The sequence below is a fragment of the Peromyscus leucopus genome, chromosome 11, assembly GCF_004664715.2.
Source record: "Peromyscus leucopus breed LL Stock chromosome 11, UCI_PerLeu_2.1, whole genome shotgun sequence".
Classification (NCBI taxonomy): Eukaryota; Metazoa; Chordata; class Mammalia; order Rodentia; family Cricetidae; genus Peromyscus; species Peromyscus leucopus.
The window spans coordinates 21773364-21793430 of record NC_051072.1 but is presented as its reverse complement, the minus strand read 5'-3'; the positions used below and the strand labels follow the sequence as shown (position 1 = coordinate 21793430).

At 44.1% G+C, this 20067-nt stretch overlaps 1 protein-coding gene and 1 pseudogene across 1 annotated transcript; both read right to left on the bottom strand.

The window, feature by feature from the left end:
- Window positions 1–238: 238 nt before the first annotated feature.
- Window positions 239–3244, bottom strand: LOC114710804 (relaxin-3 receptor 1). Its single transcript, XM_028895083.2, has one exon. The coding sequence runs from the start codon at window positions 3202–3204 to the stop codon at window positions 1789–1791; it is 1416 nt and encodes a 471-aa protein (XP_028750916.1). The 5' UTR covers window positions 3205–3244; the 3' UTR covers window positions 239–1788.
- Window positions 3245–3502: 258 nt separating this feature from the next.
- Window positions 3503–20067, bottom strand: part of LOC114703575 — an 18735-nt pseudogene continuing 2170 nt past the window's right edge.

Below are 20067 nucleotides of genomic sequence, written 5' to 3'. Positions count from 1 at the left end.
TAGTTTGTGTCAAATTGACATACAACTACCCAGCACAGAGCATTAGGGGCTCACGTTCCAACTGTTGTTAGCCCGGTTGCCAGTCAATACCAGTGTCAATAACGCCAAAGAGAAAAGGAGGACTGATGTGCTTGCTTTGAAACCAAACCTCAGGAGCTTCTTTGATTTTGTTCTTTTTGTGGGAAGGTATCTGAGTGCAGACTGCGTTGCTTTGATGGCAGGCATGTAGATCCCATATTCCAAGCTTTAAAGTCCCAAATAGAACAGTGCAATTTTGACCAAATTACCAAATAGTCCTACAGTTCAGGAGGCCATTTAAGGAGCCATGCTATTCTAATGGTTCTTCATTGTATTAAAGTGACCACACCACAGTGGGAGGTGCCTGCTTTAGCAGCCCCTAAACCCCAGGCCAAGCCAAAGAGAAGAGCAGCCTCTCCACTGATCCTGGCTGAGGGATGGGTAGGTTAATATTTGATCTCAGTTCTTGGAGCAGTTTCAAGAAAGGACTCTGTGAAGATCTTAAGATCTTAGACTGTGACTAGAACTGAGCTGTCATGAGGCGTCTGCTCACTCCTCAGAGACAGTGTGTAGCTGTCCTGCATATGCAATGAGCAAAACTCTCAAGGGTACCTGGAACTTGGTTAGGGTAGTCCATCCAAATTCTGAGTCCCACCTTCTCCTGTCAGTTACAGGAGCAGTGCATAGCTTCACTCAGACAATTCTGCGATGCTCTCGAGAACCACCTTTCTCTTTAGGATAGATTATTTACTTGAATCCTCCCTCCCTCTTGGAAAAACAAACCCTAGCCTCTAGAAAACAGCTGGACAGCACTTTCGGCTCTTCTAAGCCCCAAACATCACTGAGCCACCCCTTTATCGGCAACTCCAGTTTCTCATCTCAGTCAGTCCATTCCCAAAGAGTAAGGCGGGCTGCTCATGGCACCCCCTCTCTCAGGAGAGCTTTCAGGGTGCTTGCTGCCTCATACTGTCCCCAAGAGATTCTGGGTACCCAGACTTGCAGTGGAGACACTACACTTCCCTCCCACTTACCTAGTCCCTCCTTTCCTTCAGGGGCTGCATCACAGAAAGGTTTCTTAATCACAGTGCTCTTTCTTGCACCCAATGTCACTTCCTAGAGACTCCCGGTGACATTCCTAGAGACAGACATTCCTATGCTGTCAGAGGCATAGCATAGACATCAGGCTCAGCATGTACACCTTAGCCCTCTCCAGGATGATAAAGGATACCAGGGTTCTAGTTCTCATTTTTCTTTTCCAGACAGTCATAGCAAGTCAGATCTTTGCATGGGCCAGTCCCACAGGTCAAAGCGCATTAAGACAGGCTTTATGGGCCGCTTTCCCTGCGGGATTTTGCTTGAGGTCCCATAAAGTTCTCCATAAAAGTCTCTGGGCCAAAGGATCCCCTGTCTGGACATCATTTGGTTAAGCCCAACTCCCTCCTATGCGCAACCCAATCCCTCTGCTTCCCAGTGCCAATCCCAGCTTCTGGGTGTTCCAGAGCGTTCCGAGGGCATGGTGGGGAGTGGAGCTTGGCGTAAAGGACAGGGAGGGGTGAGTGGGGAGCAAGAGCCGAGGCTGCAGGCTCTACCCGGTTGCAGTCGTTCCTCCCTTAACCTGATTTCTGCAGAGACAGGCCTCTGGCTTTTCACAGGTTGCTCTTCCCCGCGTGCGCGTGCGCACGCCTTTCCTGCCTATCTCGATCCTCCAGCCCCTACACTGCTCTCCCCTTCTCCTCTTCCTTGGAAGGCCCTCTTGAGCCTCGGCAGGTCTCAGTAGGCTGAGCTGCTAGGCAGCAGGTCGTAGCGCCCCCCGCTGTAGACCACCACACCGGGTGGATAGTAGAGCAGGTCCGGTTCTGCAGAGGCGTTAAGCGGCGCCAGGGCCTGCAGCCCGTGATCTTCCGGCTCGGGCTTGGTGGAGGCAGTGAAGGGACGCATGCTGGTGAGCGAAGGGGACGCGATGCGCCACAGCAGGTTCTTGAGCGCCTTTCGGAACTCGCGGCGCACCAAGCAGTAGAGGATGGGGTTGAGGCAGCTATTGGAGTGGGCTAGGCACACGCTGACTGGGAAAGCGTACACCTGGCACACAAAGTACTCCTGGCTGAAGGGCACTGCGTTGAACTTGATGAGGATGCTCCAGGTGGTGAGCGCCTGGTTGGGCAGCCAGCACAGGAAGAAGGACAGGACTACGATGGTCACCGACTTGGTGACCTTGGACCGTCTCCGAGCGCTGGCTGCACTCAGGCCTCCTCCAGTCGCTGCTGCTCCCCCGCCATCGGTCGTCCCCACTACGCGGCGGTCGGAGATGAAGCGCACCAGCAACAGGTAACACAGACTGATGATACTCAGCGGCAGCAGGAAGCCCAGCAACACCTTCTGCAGGTGGTACAAACCCAGCCAGAACTGCCTGTCCCAGCCCAGCAGCTTGTCCGGGAAGTGCATGAGGCACAGCTCCTCGCCCATCACCCTGATGGTGGTCGAGAAAATGACATTGGGCAGCGAGGCTAACGCGGCAGAAGCCCAGATCAACCCACACAGCACCTTGGCTGAGAAACAGCAGCTGTTCCTTAAGCTCTGTCCGCAGCAGTCGCCACGGCCATGCCCTCGGGTCCGATGGCTCTTCAAAGCCGAGGCCACAGAGTGGTAGCGCGCCACGCTCATCGCAGTGAGAAAGAAGACGCTAGCGTACATGTTCATGGACGTCACCATGGACACGATCTTACACATGGCTTTGCCGAAGGGCCACTTGAAGTCTAGAGCGTTCTCCACCGCCCAGAAGGGCAAAGTGAGCACGAATTGAAAGTCAGTCAGGGCCAGGTTAGTGACGAAGAGGTTGATGGAAGATTTGCGCCACGCCTGCTTGCTTTTCATCAGGTAGAGCACCAGCAGGTTGCCGGCCAGTCCCAGAGCACAAACCACCCAGTAAACCGCGCTGATGAGGATCCGTACCCGGGCCTCAGTGTCTGCGCTCTCTGCCCCGCCGCTTCCAGGGGGATGCCCCGGCGCTGCACCGTCTGGCAACTCCAACCCCAGCTCCCACCACAAGTCCGGAAGCTGCAGCGATGCGTTGCTGCTCGTGTTGGCAACCTCCAGCAAGTCTGGGATGAGGCTGAAGAATTCTGAGAGCTCATCACCGGCAGCCGCCTTACCCATGGTGGCTGCGGTAGTTGCAGAAGCCACCTGCATGCGCAGGTGCCTCTGGGTCAAGTTCTGCCGGCCAACTATCGGAGAGACACCGCTCGCTCCGGGTGTGGTACCCAAGCGGGAGCGGATTCTGGAGCGGATTAAGAAGCCCCTGAAGCTGCGCCTGGAAACTGGATGCTGAGCCGAGTCCGCGCCCAGAACCGCCTTGGGCTCAAGATTTGGCTGAGCTCAGCATCAATTCTTAACCAGTTTAGAGCAGAGGAGGGCAGTTCCAGGCAAGCGGCCGGGATCAAGGCTCCTCCTGGTGAGGACTGAGTCTTACCTCTCCGCTTCCCCGTTGTCACTTAGACACAGCCTCCTGCCCAGGAGCACAGTTCTCCGGCCGCTTCTCTACCCAATACTGTTGTCGGCTTTTGCTGTTGCCTGGACGAGATGCTCTCCTTTTAAAGGAAAACAGAGATAGTGAACATCCGTATCTCACTCTGACTGCCTGGGGGTTATTTCAAGCCATCGCTGCCTGGAGTTCTGTTGGTGTTTTCTGTTTGTCCGGTATTGTCAACCCCCAGTGACTAACCAGAGTTACAAGAGTTACATTCGCACCCACTGAGTCTCTGCAGAGAGCCCCAAAGAGCATGCGTAATCCCCCCCATGCAGGAAGGGAGTGCTTTCCGAGGTGCTGAACTCTGTGCACCACCCAGGAGGAGGCAGCTTCCATGGGCAACTCCCCTCTCTTCTCCCTAGTTGCAGAAGGAGTGGTCTTAACCTTTTCTTTTCTCTTGTGGCTGGAGTGAGTCTGCTTCCTTCCTTTCTTATTCTTTTTATGACCTCTTTTTATGACCTTTTTTTTTTTTTCCTTTTCTCCTCTCACATTGAAACCGTCCGGCTTACACAATAGTGGCACCCTTTCTTCTTTAAGTCAAATGACAATTTATCTTTTCCGAAAACTAGAACTGACGCTCCCTCACCCTTTAATTAGCACATTGGCAGAATTCCAAGGATTGGTGTTTGCCTAGAATCGGGTGTATTTTGAAAACTGAAACTATGGCGGTTACTTCTCAGCGCTGTCGTTTATTTAAATGCCAGACTAGTTGCTCTGATGTAAACTACACTTTTAAAGAAGGACCTAATGAATTTGGAGTGTTGTCTTTACCGAAGAACTAAACTGAAATCCAAGCATGCTAAGCATGCAGAAATTGTCCTCACTTCTGGGATAATAAAGGGTTCCTGACTTTAATAACAGCAATTAGTGTTGTAACATCAGATTTAATGGAAGAAGTAAAGACATTTAATGAAAAAGAGAAACAATAAGAAAGGAAAGAAGTACTCAGCAGTCTTAGGAAGTTTAACAGTCTTAATTGCGAAGCACATTTTAAAAGGGCACTTTGCGGCAGACGCTGCATTTCTCTATTTTACCAATAGAGGCCGCCAGAGCTTTAGTAAAAATCAAACCGAACAACAGTGGATCAGTTCTGGTCTGAATGAAGCCTCTTCCCTGCCCTGGTAATTCTGAGCAGCTGTGGACACTTGTGCCTCTTGGCACCCCCGTTTTATAGCCTAGTCTTCAAGCTCACTTTCTCACTTTTAATAAGCCTTTTCTTTCTCTGTCATTTTCTCTTTTGCTTTGTATTTCAAGAGCTACTGAAAAATAAGGACACCTGTGATAATAACAAAAGCCCCCTGCAGTGAAGTTTTCAGTGTGTTCATGTCAATCGATCCGCAACCCACACAAATAGCTTCTCTGTCTCCATGCTTCGAGTCTCATCCACGAACATATCTTCTTGATACACCCCCAAGTGACAAATTATTCACACACTTGATGAAGATTATCGTAGGAAGGTCATTCATGCCATCTCACATTCATTGACCATTCACATTTAGCTGGGCTCTGAGCTAAATTGAGAGATACACTACCAGGACATAAGTCCTCCATTTTGGCCTCCTCTGGAACTCAATCTAAATGAATGTGCAGTTTAGGAGCCCTGTGGCTGAAGTTTTTGTTTAGACTTACGTATCATTAAGTTACCCCAAATGCAGTTGACTTGCAACAGACACATGGACAATAATTTTAGCTCTTTCCCTACTTTCTCTAGGAGGTGGGTAGGTAATAAGTAGTTTTCTGTTCTATTATGGGATGTTACAACTTTAGATTTTGGCTGGAGTTTATTTGGGGATTTAAATTTGGATAAATCACCAAGAGGGAAAGATTCAGGGTTTGCTTTGTTACATATATGCTCCATTTTTCTGTGTTCTTTTTCTCTGGAGGTGAGGTCAGGCTGCGATGGAGTCCTACAGAAAAACACGTTATCATCAAGAAGCCGTTTTTCTCCATGGAGGCTGAATGTGGGATTTTGATATCTTTCTTTTCTTTTCTTTTTTTTTTTTTTTTTGAGATGGGTTGTATATCTGAAATTATGTGGTCCAGGAAACATCCTGAGAAGGACAAAGGTACTGCAGACACTGTAGTATGTAGTTCTGCAAACCTAGAATCATAGATCTTAGAGTGTAGCCTTTATACTTTGCAGGGGAGGCCTGAAGAGGTGAAAGGATTTACCCAAGGTTTCATTCTCACAAGTCGCCATACCAGGTTTAAGCCATAACTCAGTTGACTTTCATGTGATGTACTTTTGGCTCATTCTTCACTTCCTAACTTGGATATAACTGCCCCACAGCTTTCAACGACAGAGTAGGTGATAGACTGAGTAATATTTTCTCCAAAATATGTACATCTTAAACTCTGGGCCCTCGGATATTATTTTATGTAGACAAAAGGATCACACAGATGTGATTGAAGGTCGTGAGATGAGAAAGATGTTCATTGATTACCCGAACAGACCTAATACACTCACAAAAGCCTTTACCAAAGAGTGGCATGAGACATGGAGGTCAGAGACGTTAATGTGATAGTGAAGCAGAAGTAAGAGGGATGTACTGTGAGATAGAAAAAGGGCCACACCTGAGGCTAGAAAGCCTCTGCCATACTTAAAGACACCTGTAGGGATCAAGAGAAGTCCCAAGTGAATGTATGTTGTTGACATGGACATGGTCATATCCAGGACCCAAATACCACATTCCTGTTGGAGTGGCAAAGCCTTCCCCTGGTGAGGTTCAACGAAATGTCAAAGCCTTCCTCTGGTCAATGTGTGGCTGTTGGTAGTGTGAGCAGAAAATGTCCGCCATAGCTTTCTCCCCCCACCATATATTTATAGCTTCCCAACATAGACTGCTCCTACTGAGATTAGGCAAACCTGCCTCCCTGCTCAGCTGTCTGTAATAACTCTGCCTCCTTATTTATCTGTAATAACCTCACCTCCCTGTTCAACTGTATAATAAACATGTTGACCCTTGGAGGTGCTGTGGCTTCTCCACCCAGAAGCCCAGACCACCTAAGCTTTTATGTTACAAAAAGAAGAAAAGAAAAAGGGGCCACGAACTAAGCCACTAAAAGGTAAAAAAAGGCAGGATATGGACTCTCTCACGGGGCCTCCAGAACACTCTAGCACCACCAGTGCCTTGATTGACTCTGAACAATGATTTGGGAACTCTAAGTCTCATAAGAGATTGGATTTGCTTTGCTTTAAAGCACTACATTTGTGACAGATTGTTGCAGCAGCAATTGAGAAACAACTATACACACACACACACACACACACACACACACACACATATATATTCTCACTAAACAATGCTGGATTAAGTGTATAATTTCATTTTAACCTATTTTTCACTCATTCAACAAATACTTATTTAATATTGCTTTGTGTTAGGTGTTATTCCATAACTAGAAGACTTTGTGGTAATAGCATCTATTAGAGTTCACCTTTGGATGGGTGACACAGATATTTAGGAGTTATGTGATTGGAATCACAAGAAGGAAAACACAGTAAAATGAATTATAAACCATCTCTAAGAAGGTTAAACTTTCTGAGCTTATCTATTTAATAACAAGGGTCACAGCTCTTCAAATTAAACATTTTCAAATTGCTATTAATTTCCAATCACTGTATGGCTATCTAATGAAATAAGGGTTTTTCTCTCTAGAAAACTATTAATAAGTGTTAGGCTTTGGAAACTATAATGTCTTAAAGGAAGGGGAGGAATTCAGTAACTATGTAAAGGGCTCCTCCCTTTCCATAGGAAAAGAAAGAACGTTTGTGCAGAGGGAATGTTGTGAGTAAAGACACCAGCTTGGAGTGAATAAGTTGCTTCTGTAGGCCAGAAACAGGACTAAATCCCCGTGCCACAGCACAGGAAGTGGGGCCGGTAAGGTATGATGAGTCAGATAATGCCTAGCCAAAGAAAGAGCCTTGACCCTCAACATCAGAACAAGGAGAGGCATTGGGAAAATTCAGAAAAGGAAGCAGCAAGATCAGTTTTGCAAACGCACACCATCCCTTCAGCTGTATAGTGGATGGGATGGAAGGAGCAAAGACAGGGACATTTAAGCAATTAGAAAGCTAAAGCAAGGTGCATGGCCAAGGTGACTGCAGTTTGACCTGTGATAGAGAAGAGCAAAATGAAATTTACCTAGACATCTCGAAAACTGACTACTAGGACCTTGACGGGTGACATGCAAGGGTGCAAGTCAGCAGGAAAACAAAAGAGTCTGCCTTGGGAGTCTACTCTGCATCTGGGTAAGTGGGGAAACTGTTCTCAGATGAAGTGATGGGAAAACGACACATTCAGATTGGACAAACGGGATTGCAAATGCTTATAAGACTATCGATGAGAAATCGGGGGATAGTTGAATATATGGGTTTGCAACTCTGAAATCTAGATCTGAGATAAAACTGTGTGAGCCAATAGCACAGAGCTGAAAATCACAGGTTTGGCACTGTCTGGTGGAAGCTTGAAAATGAAATAACTGAAGAAGGCAGCAGACCTGGATATGACAATGACAGGTGGAATAAGGGGCAGGAGAAAATTAAGAGCATGTGACATGGAAGGCAAGAAACCTAAAAAATGTAAGATGAAAGAAGAGGCTGTGTCTAATGCCACTGAGGTGAAGGGTGGCAAGAATGGAAATAATAGGTTTAGAGATCAAGAGACTATAGGGAATCTCAGTACTCAGCAACATTTCAGGAGGCAGATGCTGGGCAAAGGGGCTCCTAAGATTAGTAAGAGAGTCTCATTGACTTCTGGCCACTAGGGAAGTAGAGTCAAGGGAATGGGGTAGAGTTCAGAGATGCTAACATTCTGCTCATTGGAGATCTATGGTATAGGCTGAGAGATTCACCTAGACAACTGCCAAAGAGAAAGAATGTAGCCATGAGTTTGGGCCCCGGGTGTGTGTTGCTCACCTGAGAAATCATTTCAGTCTAAATGACAATTTTGAAACTTTGGAAATGTTGAACTTCTGAGACTGGTCATTCTTTATTGTGGGAGGGTGACCAGCACTCCTGACCTGTCCCCACTAGATATCAGTAACATGTCTCACTCCTGAAATGCAATACAAACTGTCCTTACATGGCCAGGTATTGTCTGGAGCAAACATTCCCTTCCCTCTACTAAGAAACTATGATCTTTCTGGGTTTGGGTTACCTCACTCAGGATGATTTTTTTCTAGTTCCATCCATTTGCCTGCAAATTTCATGCTTTCATTGTTTTTCTCTGCTGAGTAGTACTCCATTGTTTATATGTACCACATTTTTTTTCATCCATTCTTCCGTTGATGGGCATCTAGGTTGTTTCCACATTCTGGCTATTACAAATAGTGCTGCTATGAACATAGCTGAGCATGTATCTTTATGGTATGAATCAGCATTCCTTGGGTATATGCCCAAGAGTGGGATGGCTGGGTCTTGAGGTAGTTCAATTCCTAATTTTCTGAGAAACCACCATACTGATTTCCACAGTGGTTGTACAAGTTTACATTCCCACCAACAGTGAAGGAGTGTTCCCTTTGCTCCACATCCTCTCCAACATTGACTGTGGTCCCTAGGACGACTGTGGCTTATAATAAATTTCAGTTTTACTCAATTATTGAAAAAAAATAGCCAAATGAATGGAAACACATGAACTATGAACCAAAGGTTGAGGGGCCCCCAGCTGAATCAGGCCCTCTGAATAGGTGAGACAGTTGATTGGCTTGATCAGTTTGGGAGGCAACTAGGCAGTGGGACCAAGTCCTGTGCTCAGTGCATGAGTTGGCTGTTTGAAACCTGGAGCTTATGCAGGGACACTTGGCTCAGTCTGGGAGGAAGGGACTGGACCTGCCTGGACTGAGTCTACCAGGCTGATCGCAGTCCTCGGGGAGGATTTGCTCTGGAGGAGGTGGGAATGGGGTGGGCTTGGGGTAAGGGGAGGGGGTGGGAGGGGGGAGAATAGGGGAACCCGTGGCTGATATATAGAACTGAATGGAATTGTAAAATAAAAAATAAATAAAAAAAGAAACTATGATCTAAAGGCAGATTATGTTAGTAGAGCATTGTACAGAATGATGTGGAAAATTTTATGACTCCATTCCCATTTCTAGGACAATAATTCATAGGCCTCGCCTTTGAGCAGGAGTTAAAAGAGTGTACAGAGAAGTACCATGTTATACTCTCTTAGGCTACATGCACACCCCTCTCAGCATTGATTGAATACATCCTTCCAACCAGAGAACCAGAAGCTCTGGTTCATACATGACAGCTGAGACTCCTGGCCTTGTCTGAATACAAGAACAGTTTGGGGGAAACGGGGCGTCATATGTAGTGAGGCAAGCTGATTCTTCTGGTTCTTCTTCCACTGCTGTTGTGCTGAGAGTTCTTTCAGGTCACTCAGGGCTGTAACCATAGCTAGCGGATACTCCATTGCTATGGATACACACGGCCCATCTTGGAAGGGAAGGAAAGAACAAAAAAAACAAGTGCTTGTGGCTTTGCAATCTTCTTATGTGCCTCCCAGTGAAGTTTCAGGTTAGACTTCTCAAACAGGCATGGCAAGTCAGTAGATATTTTGAATATGGAATAGAGAAGTTGAAGTCTCTGCCACTCTTGCTTGGAAATGAGTGATCTCAGGGCTGACCCCCAAGCAATCAGATAATGATTCCATCCACAGTCGAGTGATGATTCTAGCTGCAGATTCTCCACGCAAGGAAGTAACTGGCAGTCTGGAATAGCCTGAGGTAGATGCTGGGTATGCATCATGAAAGTTAGTGGGGAGCTTGTCAAAAATACAGATTACAGACCTCTCCACATCCCACACCATCCCCAGACACTCTGATTCTCAGAAGGGTTGGAAAGGAGGAGCCCAGAGGGCCACAGTTTGGACATTCTGCCAAGCAACTCTAATTTTTTCCCAAATTTGAGCCTCTGTACTAATTTCCACGCAAGCTCTAAACCTCTAGGTAGGTAATTCTGAATTCTTTAGAACAATGGTCTCCAATGCCAGTTTATTACGCACTTGACTCTGAATAGGGTGAAGGAGCTATGGAGAGACTTGATTACATTCTCTCTCTCTCTCTCTCTTTTTAATTTATTTAACTTTATGTGTGCACTGGTGTGAAGGTGTCAGACACCCTGGAATTGGAGTTACAGACAGTTGTGAGCTGTGATGTGGGTGCTGGGAATTGAACCCAGGTCCTCTGGAAGAGCAGCCAGTGTTCTTAACTGCTGAGCCATCTCTCTGGTTCAGCCCATGGTCACATTCTCTTAATATCACAGTAAGCCCCTGTTGATTTGAAAGGGCCTTGTGCTGCAGAGGGGCCATGAGAACTAGTTAACCTAGGACTCAGCTTGACCCCTCAGAGATGGCTGTCCCCATGTGTCGCTCCCACAGAATGTTGCCAAAATGCCAGCATGCCTAGAAAGATCTTCATTTCTTACTCTGTTCTCCAACATGAATCACAGATGATGTGTAAGAACTTCCAGTTGTGTTTGACTAAGTCTGTATTATGGAAGGACAAATTCCCTTTTCAAACAATTCACTGTCAGAGAAAACTAAACTTCAGACCAGTTATCTGAACAGTGTTGAGCCTGTTTTGGTCAGACAGCCCATCCAAACTCGAAGGAGAAAAGCCTGTCAGGGTGAAATGCTGTTAGGTGTGCTGTTAAAAATAACACCACATCCTTTGACTTTCCATATGAATCTCTACTGGAAAGTTGAACAGTATGTAATTTGTTGATATTGTTAAAGAGTATAAACCTTGTGGAAAAATAAAAAAGAGGCTGCCTTTTTTCAGCAGTTTGACTTAAGCCAGCCATGGCCCATTCTGCATTTGCAGCCCATTATTTTGATGATCAAGTTTTAACATTGTTGGTGTTCACATGTCAAGCTGTTTTCCTTGGCTGGCACTGCCTTTGTTAAAGACGGTCATGTTTCCTCTCTTTTTCCATGTCAAAATATTTCAGGCTTACTTATGCTTCAAGAGTAGGCAAAAATGCTACCATTTTGAGAAAGGTCCCCCAATTCACTGAAAAAGATGCATTTTCCCCACCTCATCTACTTCTGTTTAGGCATGCATCCCACATAGCAGATTCTGAGGCTTTCTGTACAGTTTTTCCTACTGGGAAGGTGTGTGTGTGTGTGACCATTCTTGAGTTCATAAGCACAAAACTTGTTTTAAGAAGAAAGATTTAACATTAATGATCTTAGCTTCCAACTCAAGATACTGGAAGAAGACCAATAAATTACATTTAAAAAAAAAAAAAAAGGTAGGACCAGGAAACACAGGCAGAGTCTCAGTTGCGTCAGGGACTAACTTTCTTACTGTTGTGTCACAGAGATATTCAAAGAGAGGTCTTAGGAGGAGGCCAGAGCATCTGAGGACAGGGTTGCTTGGGGTCCTGGGAAAGAGGCTAGCTAATAGATATGTAGGTATATTTGTATTTTTTGGAAGCCTCTGATGCCATCATTGTGTACCTCAGTCCACACAAACATGAATCCTCACAATGTTGTGCATTCTCTCGTCAATCCAGCATCCCAAACTCTGAACTACAGGAATATTAACTCACTGGTCATTCACCACGTCCCGAAGCAGCCTCGCTCCTTTTCTTTGTCCACCACATATGTTCTCTTTGCTCAGGTAGGAATTTCCAGTCTCTCTGCTGTCTGAACCACAAGTTCTCTTTCTTAGAGGTATTTTTTTGGTCATTTTCAGCTTTAAATTTCTTTTGAAAATCATATATACACATATAAGGATTTCTTTTTGTCTTTTCCATCCCCATCACCTTCTTCCATCCCTGTCCTACTCCTTCCTTCTCCTGTCTGCTCCTACTTAGCACCCCCCCCCCCGCCCCGACTTCAACTGAAGTTGCTTGCATGAGCATGACTTGGGGTTATTTCCCAGGATACTGGCAACTTACCAGTGGCTCTCCCACTGAAGAGAGGCTGCGAGCACTGGTAACCATTCACTGTCCAGAGTCCCTCAGTGGGCACTGGAGAATGTCCTGACTTCCTCCCCTAGGCAAGATGAAATGGTGATGGCCTCAGTCTTATACAGGCAACCACAGCTGAAGCCAGCGTCTGGTGTTTCCCAGCACTCTTCCTCATCTTCTGGCTCTTAACATTCTTTCCACCCATCTTCCTTGATGTTTCCTGAGCCGTGGGAGTGGGGGAGGAGTTGATACAGATGTCCCATGTAGGACTGAGCACTCCATAGTCATGTATTCTCAGCACTTCAACTTTGACCTACTGATCTGTCTTGAAGACTCAACTCACACCTCATTTCTTCTTTGGAGGGTTTGGTAATTCTCAGTGCTCCCAAAAGAGAACCAATCACTCTTTCTAGGTTCCCATAGGACTTTGTATGAACATCTGCTATTGTGCTTATTGCTCACAAACCACAACAATGAAGTCCTCTAAACTGAATGCATCTTGAGCACTGCAGTCATGTCTAATTTTGTATCCTCAGCTCTTGACAAAGTGCCTGGAAAGTCCTGTGGAGCTTGTACCCACAAATGAGTCATTAATTCAGTTCTTTCCTGACCACTAACATCCATTTAACAATGAAAAAGCAATTTCCAGTTAGAACACCCTGAAGTAATGAATAAGTTCTGTTTCAAATACTTCTCCAGGTCTCCTATTCACACCTTGCACAACATGAAAGCTGACATTTTCAATGCATAGGAAATTATTGTTGCATAGTGAGGCCCGCACAGGTTTCATTTGAGTAAGGAGGCTTCTATAGTCAGGCTAACAATAAGGGCTCCCAAAGAACTAATGAAGACTTGCTCTAGCAGAAGATATTGAAACTGGTCTTCATTACTTCACAACATCCCGAAAACAAAATAAAATGTCAATTTAACTATCATTCTAAATCTATTAAACCTGGCTTAACTAACCTGGCTGGATTTTATGTACAGCTTTTAGATTCTTGTGTTTGAGTGTGAATGTGTGAGTGACATGCACACAAGTGGTGTGTGTAGAGGGCGTGTATGCCATGGTGTGTAGTTAAAGGTCCGAGAACAACATTGTTAATTTATTAAAAATTATTTTATGTGTATGAATACTTTGCTAGCATGTGTGTCTGTACACCATGTGCATCTCTGGTGTCAGCAAAGGCCAGAACTAAGTGTTGAATGGCCCTGAAAGTGGAATTACAGAAAGTCGTGAGCCTCCGTGGACCTGGGTCCTCTGAAAAAAACAGCCAATGCTTTTTCTTTCAATCAGAGCCATTTCTCCAGCCTCAGAAAACAACTTTTGTGGGGCTGGTTTTCCTTTTGCACCTTTATGTGGGTTTCAGGGACTACACTCAGGTCTCCAGGCTTGCACTAACAAGCACCTTCCCTGGCCCTTAGGTTCTTTTTAACAGTTCAATATTTATCCATAGTTACCACTTCTTTTCAAGGTTTCAAGAACGTGTGCTTCACACCAAATTTCACCCTGCACACATCTATATAAGAGAAAATAAAAGAACCATATAGCTTGTTCCACAAGTTCAATGAATCTAGCCAATTTCTACCAAAATCACTTGAGGAAAATGAAATAATGTTTTATCAGCAAGATGTGGCTAGTCGGAGTCAGGAAATATGAAACCAGAGAGGAATCAGAGGTCTATCTATTTGCCAATGAGGCCAGTGGTGCCACTGATGAAGACAGAATGCTTATTAGATTCTATTATAAAAGCATGTTTAAGCCGGGCGGTGGTGGCGCACACCTTTAATCCCAGCACTCGGGAGGCAGAGGCAGGCGGATCTCTGTGAGTTCGAGGCCAGCCTGGACTACCAAGTGAGTCCCAGGAAAGGCACAAAGCTACACAGAGAAACCCTGTCTCGAAAAACAAACAAACAAACAAACAAACAAACAAAAAGCATGTTTAAAGCTGATGTAGTTGCTACCTATGATATCCCGTTCTAACACATCCAAAAGCTTCCTCCCATCCCCTTTGTAATGATCCCTCCTATTGACTTGCTCACTCTGGTGTGCCTGTCAGTACAGAGGAGTTTGTTTTTCCTAGAGGTGTTTATCAGTGCAACCTCACACTATGCACTGTGCTTGTTTATATGTGAGAAGGCAAGGGTCTGGCTTCTTGGCTCTGAATACTCAAATCTGTGCTGCCAAGTGTAGTTTGTTCTTTTAATACTTATTACTATTCTACAAGATGGGTATAAAGTTTATGTATTCAGCTATTGACAGATTTGGATTGTTGCCAATTGGGGCTTTCATAGAAGACACTGCTGTAGATGATTATGGTAGTTTGAATAAAATTGGCCTCCATGAGTTCATAGGGCACTATTAGAAGGTGTGGTTTTGTTGGAGTAGGTATAGTCTTGTTGGAGGAAGTGTGTCACTTAGGGGTGGGCTTTGAGGTTTCCTTTGCTCAAGCTATGCTCAGTGTGGTGCAAAGTTCACTTCCTGTTGACTATAGACCAAGATGTGGAACTCTCAGCTCTTTCTCCATCACCACTATGATGATAATGGACTAAACCTCTGAAACTATAAGCCACCCCAATTAAATTTTTTCCTTTATAAGCATTGCTGTGGCCAGGGTGTCTCTTCACAGCAATAAAAACCTTAACTAAGACAGAAGTTAGTAACAGGGACTGAGGTATTATTATGATAATGTTTTTATTTGGAGGAATTTGGACTTTGGTATGTTGGGTTAGGAAAATAGTGGAATGCTTTAAGCACTGCTTAATAGGTCATACTAGTAGGAAGATGGAAGACTTGAACTGTAGGGGCCTGGTTCAAGAGGTTTCTGAGACAAAGAATTTTAATATGTTGCCTAGCAATCACTCTTGTGATATTTTGGTGAAGAATGTGGCTGCTTTTTGTCCTGGTCTGAAAAGTCTGCTTGAGCCTAAAATGAAGAGTTTTGAATTGATGGTATTGGCTAAGGATCTCTCAAAATAAGCTAGTATAGACTCTGTGTGGTTACTGGTGTTAACTCTAATGAAGATTTATAATGAAGGAGCAAACTGAGAAAGGAAAAATACAAAATATATAATTTGAGGAAAAAAGGAGCACCAGGAAGTGGAATGGAACTAAATCTTTTGTTTAAGGTAATAAACAGATTAAGAAATGGAATAAAGGGAGTGATGATCTCAAGGCAAGATCCAACCCAGCTAAGTTTCTAACTTGTGAAAAAGGAATTATAGAAAAGCTTAGAGTCAGGTATGGTGGTGCACTCCTTTTATCCCAGCACTCTCAAGGCAGAGACAGGTGAAGCTCTGATTTTGAGGAAAGCCTGGTCTACAGATCTAGATTCAGGATAGCCAACCTTAGTCAGTTAAGGAAACCATCAAAAACATAAAGCTGATGAAGATATAATTGAAGGAGGGGGCTGTGTTCTGGCCTCAATAAGTAGCAGAATTTGGCAGCTTTGGCCATGTGGTTCTGGAGTTAAGGACAGAAGAAAGGGGCTATGGAATCCCTACTAAGAAAAGCCACTGAGGGCAGGAATGTGTCAGGAGTGTTCCTGAATGGGGGCCTAGAGAGGTCGTTGCTTGAATCTGTGAATCCTAGATTACCTTGGAGATCTCAAGGTGCCAGAGATGCCAGAGCCATGGGATATCTGCCAAGGAAAGCTACTAACAGGGAGTAGAACCACCCCAAGAGAGAGAAGTGTGTTGTAGTCAACAAAGCTGAAAGGAGTTGGAGATCTGAAGAGTGTTTTGACATCAGACATAGAGATGCTGAGTTTAGAGTTTGCCCAGCTGGTTTTCTGACCTGCTTTGGTCCATTATTTCCTCACTATGCTCCATTCCCTGTGGTTTGGAATGGCAATGTATACCTGTGTCATTATATATTGAAAATATGTGATCTGCTTCTTTATTTTAATTTTATAGGGGATGACAGTTAAGAGATTGCATGAATCTCAGAAGAGACTTTGAACTTTGGGCTTTTAAACATTGTTGAGACTGTGATAGATTATGGGGACTGTTGAAGTTGGACTAAATGCATTTTGCATTATGACATTGTTATAAGCTTTTGGGAGCCAGGGTGTATAATGTGGTGCTTTGAAAGAAAATGGCCCCCATATAAATATAAAGAGAATATTTATATGTGTATGCACATATATATGCTGTCTTTTTCATTTAGAAATTTTTTATGTCTTCAAGTTCACTGATATTTTCTTCTTCAGGGCCTAATTAACTAACAATGCCATGTAATACAGACGTTGTTTTCTTAATCCCTAGAAGTTTGACTTGCTTTTTTCATATTTCTCATGTCTTTCTTTACCATGCCTATACTTTCTTTGCCTTTTTCTAAATAATGTACTCACTTGAACCTAAAAATATCTTTATTAACTAACAATTATCAACAATATCATTTCTGGGTCTGTTTCTCCTTATTTAATTGCTTCTTTGAGGTAATATTTTATTGTTGATGCTGTTGTTACTTTGTCTGTTTTTTCCCAGAGCTGAGGACCAAACCCAAGGCCTTGAGCTTGCTAGGCAAGTGCTCTCCCACTGAGCTAAATCTCCAACTCCGGAAATATTTTTTAATTGAATGATACATACGATAAACTTTACCTTATTGGACAATGGCTCCTTTGTGGTGGTAATCTAATTGTACTGAAATATTATTTTGATTGTATGTTAATAAATAAAGTTGTCTGGGGGTCAGAGCTATTAGAGCCATAGCAAGAGTGTGGCGGTGGTGGCACACGCCTTTAATCCCATAAGATCTCTGTGTGTTCAGGGTCAGAGCTATTAGAGCCATAGCAAGAGTGTGGCGGTGGTGGCACACGCCTTTAATCCCATAAGATCTCTGTGTGTTCAGGGATACAGTCAGCATTGGAGACATATACCTTTAAGACCTAGGGGGCTGTACATTCAGACAGTGACGAGGCAGTCATGTGTTTGGGTTTACAACCAATGAGAAGGCAGAACGACATACTATAAAAAAACAAACCGACAGGAAGTAGCTCTCTTTTCGCGAAGCTGGGACAGCAGAAGGAAGGGTGAGATTTAGCTCTGAGCTCTGACCTCTCGACTTTCTCTTTTACATTGTTTCTGTGTTTCTTATTTAATAAGACGGTTGGTTACATCTACACTCCTTTAATGTTCCTTTAAATATTCTTTTTAATTCTTCAACAGTTTTATACATGTATATAATGAATGTTAGTCATTTCACTCCCATTATCTTTTCTCATCCTCCTTCTTCTCCTTCCCCCTCTGAGCTGTAACACTTAGAATTCCCAGCTACATGCAGTTGTTGGCACTGTTTGTTTGAACATTTTCTCTCTCATCTTGCTTTAGGTAATTTTATTACATGCATGGGATGATTAGCGTTCAATAAAGGGGATGCGAGTGAATCCTTTATAAACTGCACCTCTCCTCCTTCCTGGCAGGTCCTTCCTCTCCTGCAGCCTTTCCTGTAAACTCCTTGCCACTTTGGGAAGCTCCAGTTCTTGCCTGTCTTCTCAATGACACGTCAGTGAACTGTATGAAGTCTGTCCACTTACTGCATTGCGTTCTAGGAAGTCTCTCTCAACAGTCAGCTGGCAACACTGTCCCTCATTTAATCTATTTACTTAATGTCACCATCTCCTTCATCTCACCTGTTTATCCAGGAAGACGAAATTGTCCTTCTGATACTCTGTCACCGTTCCAGATGCATGTCACTTTTGCTAGATATTTATACACTGCCTCTATGAGGTTGAAGAGTGTCTTCACAATATCTTCATCAAGGCACGTATCATCAGCAATCTAAATAAGAAACATCTGGTGTTGTTAGAGAGAGAGAGAGAGAGAGAGAGAGAGAGAGAGAGAGAGAGAGAGAGAGAGAGATTGCTGAGGTACTTCAAGTTGCTGCTGTACTGTGAGATTTTGACACCGTGTTATCTGGTCTTGTCAAGACTAGTGCTCTTTTAAGAGTGTAAATAATATATACAAGTACCAATAATAAAATATTGTGAAACAAATGATAAATACCACCCCAGCCCCCAAGGAAACATTGGTGGGTTTGTGATGGGCCTCAGTTTCCAAACCTCATTTCCAAAGCAATGACTCTTGATTTCTCTTTCTGGCTTGTGTTCCAAGGTTAGATGTCAGACCATGTGTAGAAATGGCACTGTGGTGGCCCCTTGAACAGACCAATGCTCCATCTACTGCTTGAGTACATATTATGTATCCCTTAGGAATGTAGTACATGTGTGTATATGTGAACACAAAAACATACACTTATGTGACCAGCTGTGGTGGTATTGTGTTCCCCAAAATATTGTGTACCCTAATAAATTTATCTGGGGTCAGAGAACAGAAAAGCCACTAGATACTTAGGATAGGCAGTGGTAGCACATGCCTTTAATCCTAGCATTCCAGAGGCAGAAATCCATCTGTTCAAGGATACAGCCAAGCATGGTGACTCACGCCTTTAATTCCAGAAAGTCAGCCTTTAATCCCAGGGAGTGATGGTAGAAAGCAGAAAGGTATGTAAGGCATGAGGACCAGAAACTAGAAGCATTTGGCCTGGTTAAGCATTTGGCCTGGTTAAGCATTTGGCTGGTTAAGCTTTCAGGCTTCTAGCAGCATTTCAGCTGAGACCCATTCTGGATGAGGACTCAGAGGCCTCCAGTCTGAGGAAACAAGACCAGCTGAGGATCTGGCAAGGTGAGGTAGCTGTGGCTTGTTCTGGTTCTCTGCTCTTCCAGTTCACCCCAATACCTGGCTCAGGTATGATTTTATTAATAAAGACTATTTAAGATTCATGATATAACCAGCTACTTTTGCTTTCAGTAAATCTGTAAAGGAGACTACTTACTCTTATGAGCAAAGGAAGGCAGGAAGATTCTAATACTGAAGTCAGAATTTGATTTCTATGGTCAGGTGGGAGTTAGAAGAGAAATCCAATCTTTTTAGCAAAAGAATGTGTCTATGGGCCTCAAACATTTCTCATATTGTTCCTCACACTTATTCATCATACACCCATCCTATGATAAAATATTTAGCAGGTGCATCTTTGAGTGATATGCAGAAATGAATAAAACATAGTCCCCATGCCCACTGCTTATAATCAAGTGAGAAACCAATCAAAATCACCTAATTAACATGAGTTTTTCTGCATGACATGCTGCTCAGCTGCTCACTTTCTAATTCACTGTCAAGTGAGTTATCACTTCTTTGTGTTCACAGACTTCCCTAACTCTTACACGCTAATCCACCCATTCAGTCAACGTAGCCTGCACTTCTGACTTTCTCACACTCAGTTTCAAAGACACTACCCATCTATTCATCGAAAGATGAACACTCTCACCTTTAAAGATGAATCGCACCACATTAATCTGATCATAGACACAGCTTTACTCTAGGAGACTGTGGCCGAATCAACACAACCCTTTGATCTGGAGTCCTCTCAGGTGACCCAGTCGAGATTTTGTGCGACAACAAAACAAGTAACTGATAGTGTGAGTCAGTGCTATCTGCAACAGACAGGGGATTATAGAACAATAAAGGAGGTCCTGGCCACCGTGGAGGCCATCAGGATTCAACATGGATAAAGGTGTTAGCAGAAGCTCTTGGCCCTCCACAGCTGTCTTGT

Bases quoted from the DNA above. Each gene is read 5' to 3' on its own strand.
- LOC114710804 (XM_028895083.2), bottom strand. From the start codon at position 3,204: ATGCAGGTGGCTTCTGCAACTACCGCAGCCACCATGGGTAAGGCGGCT.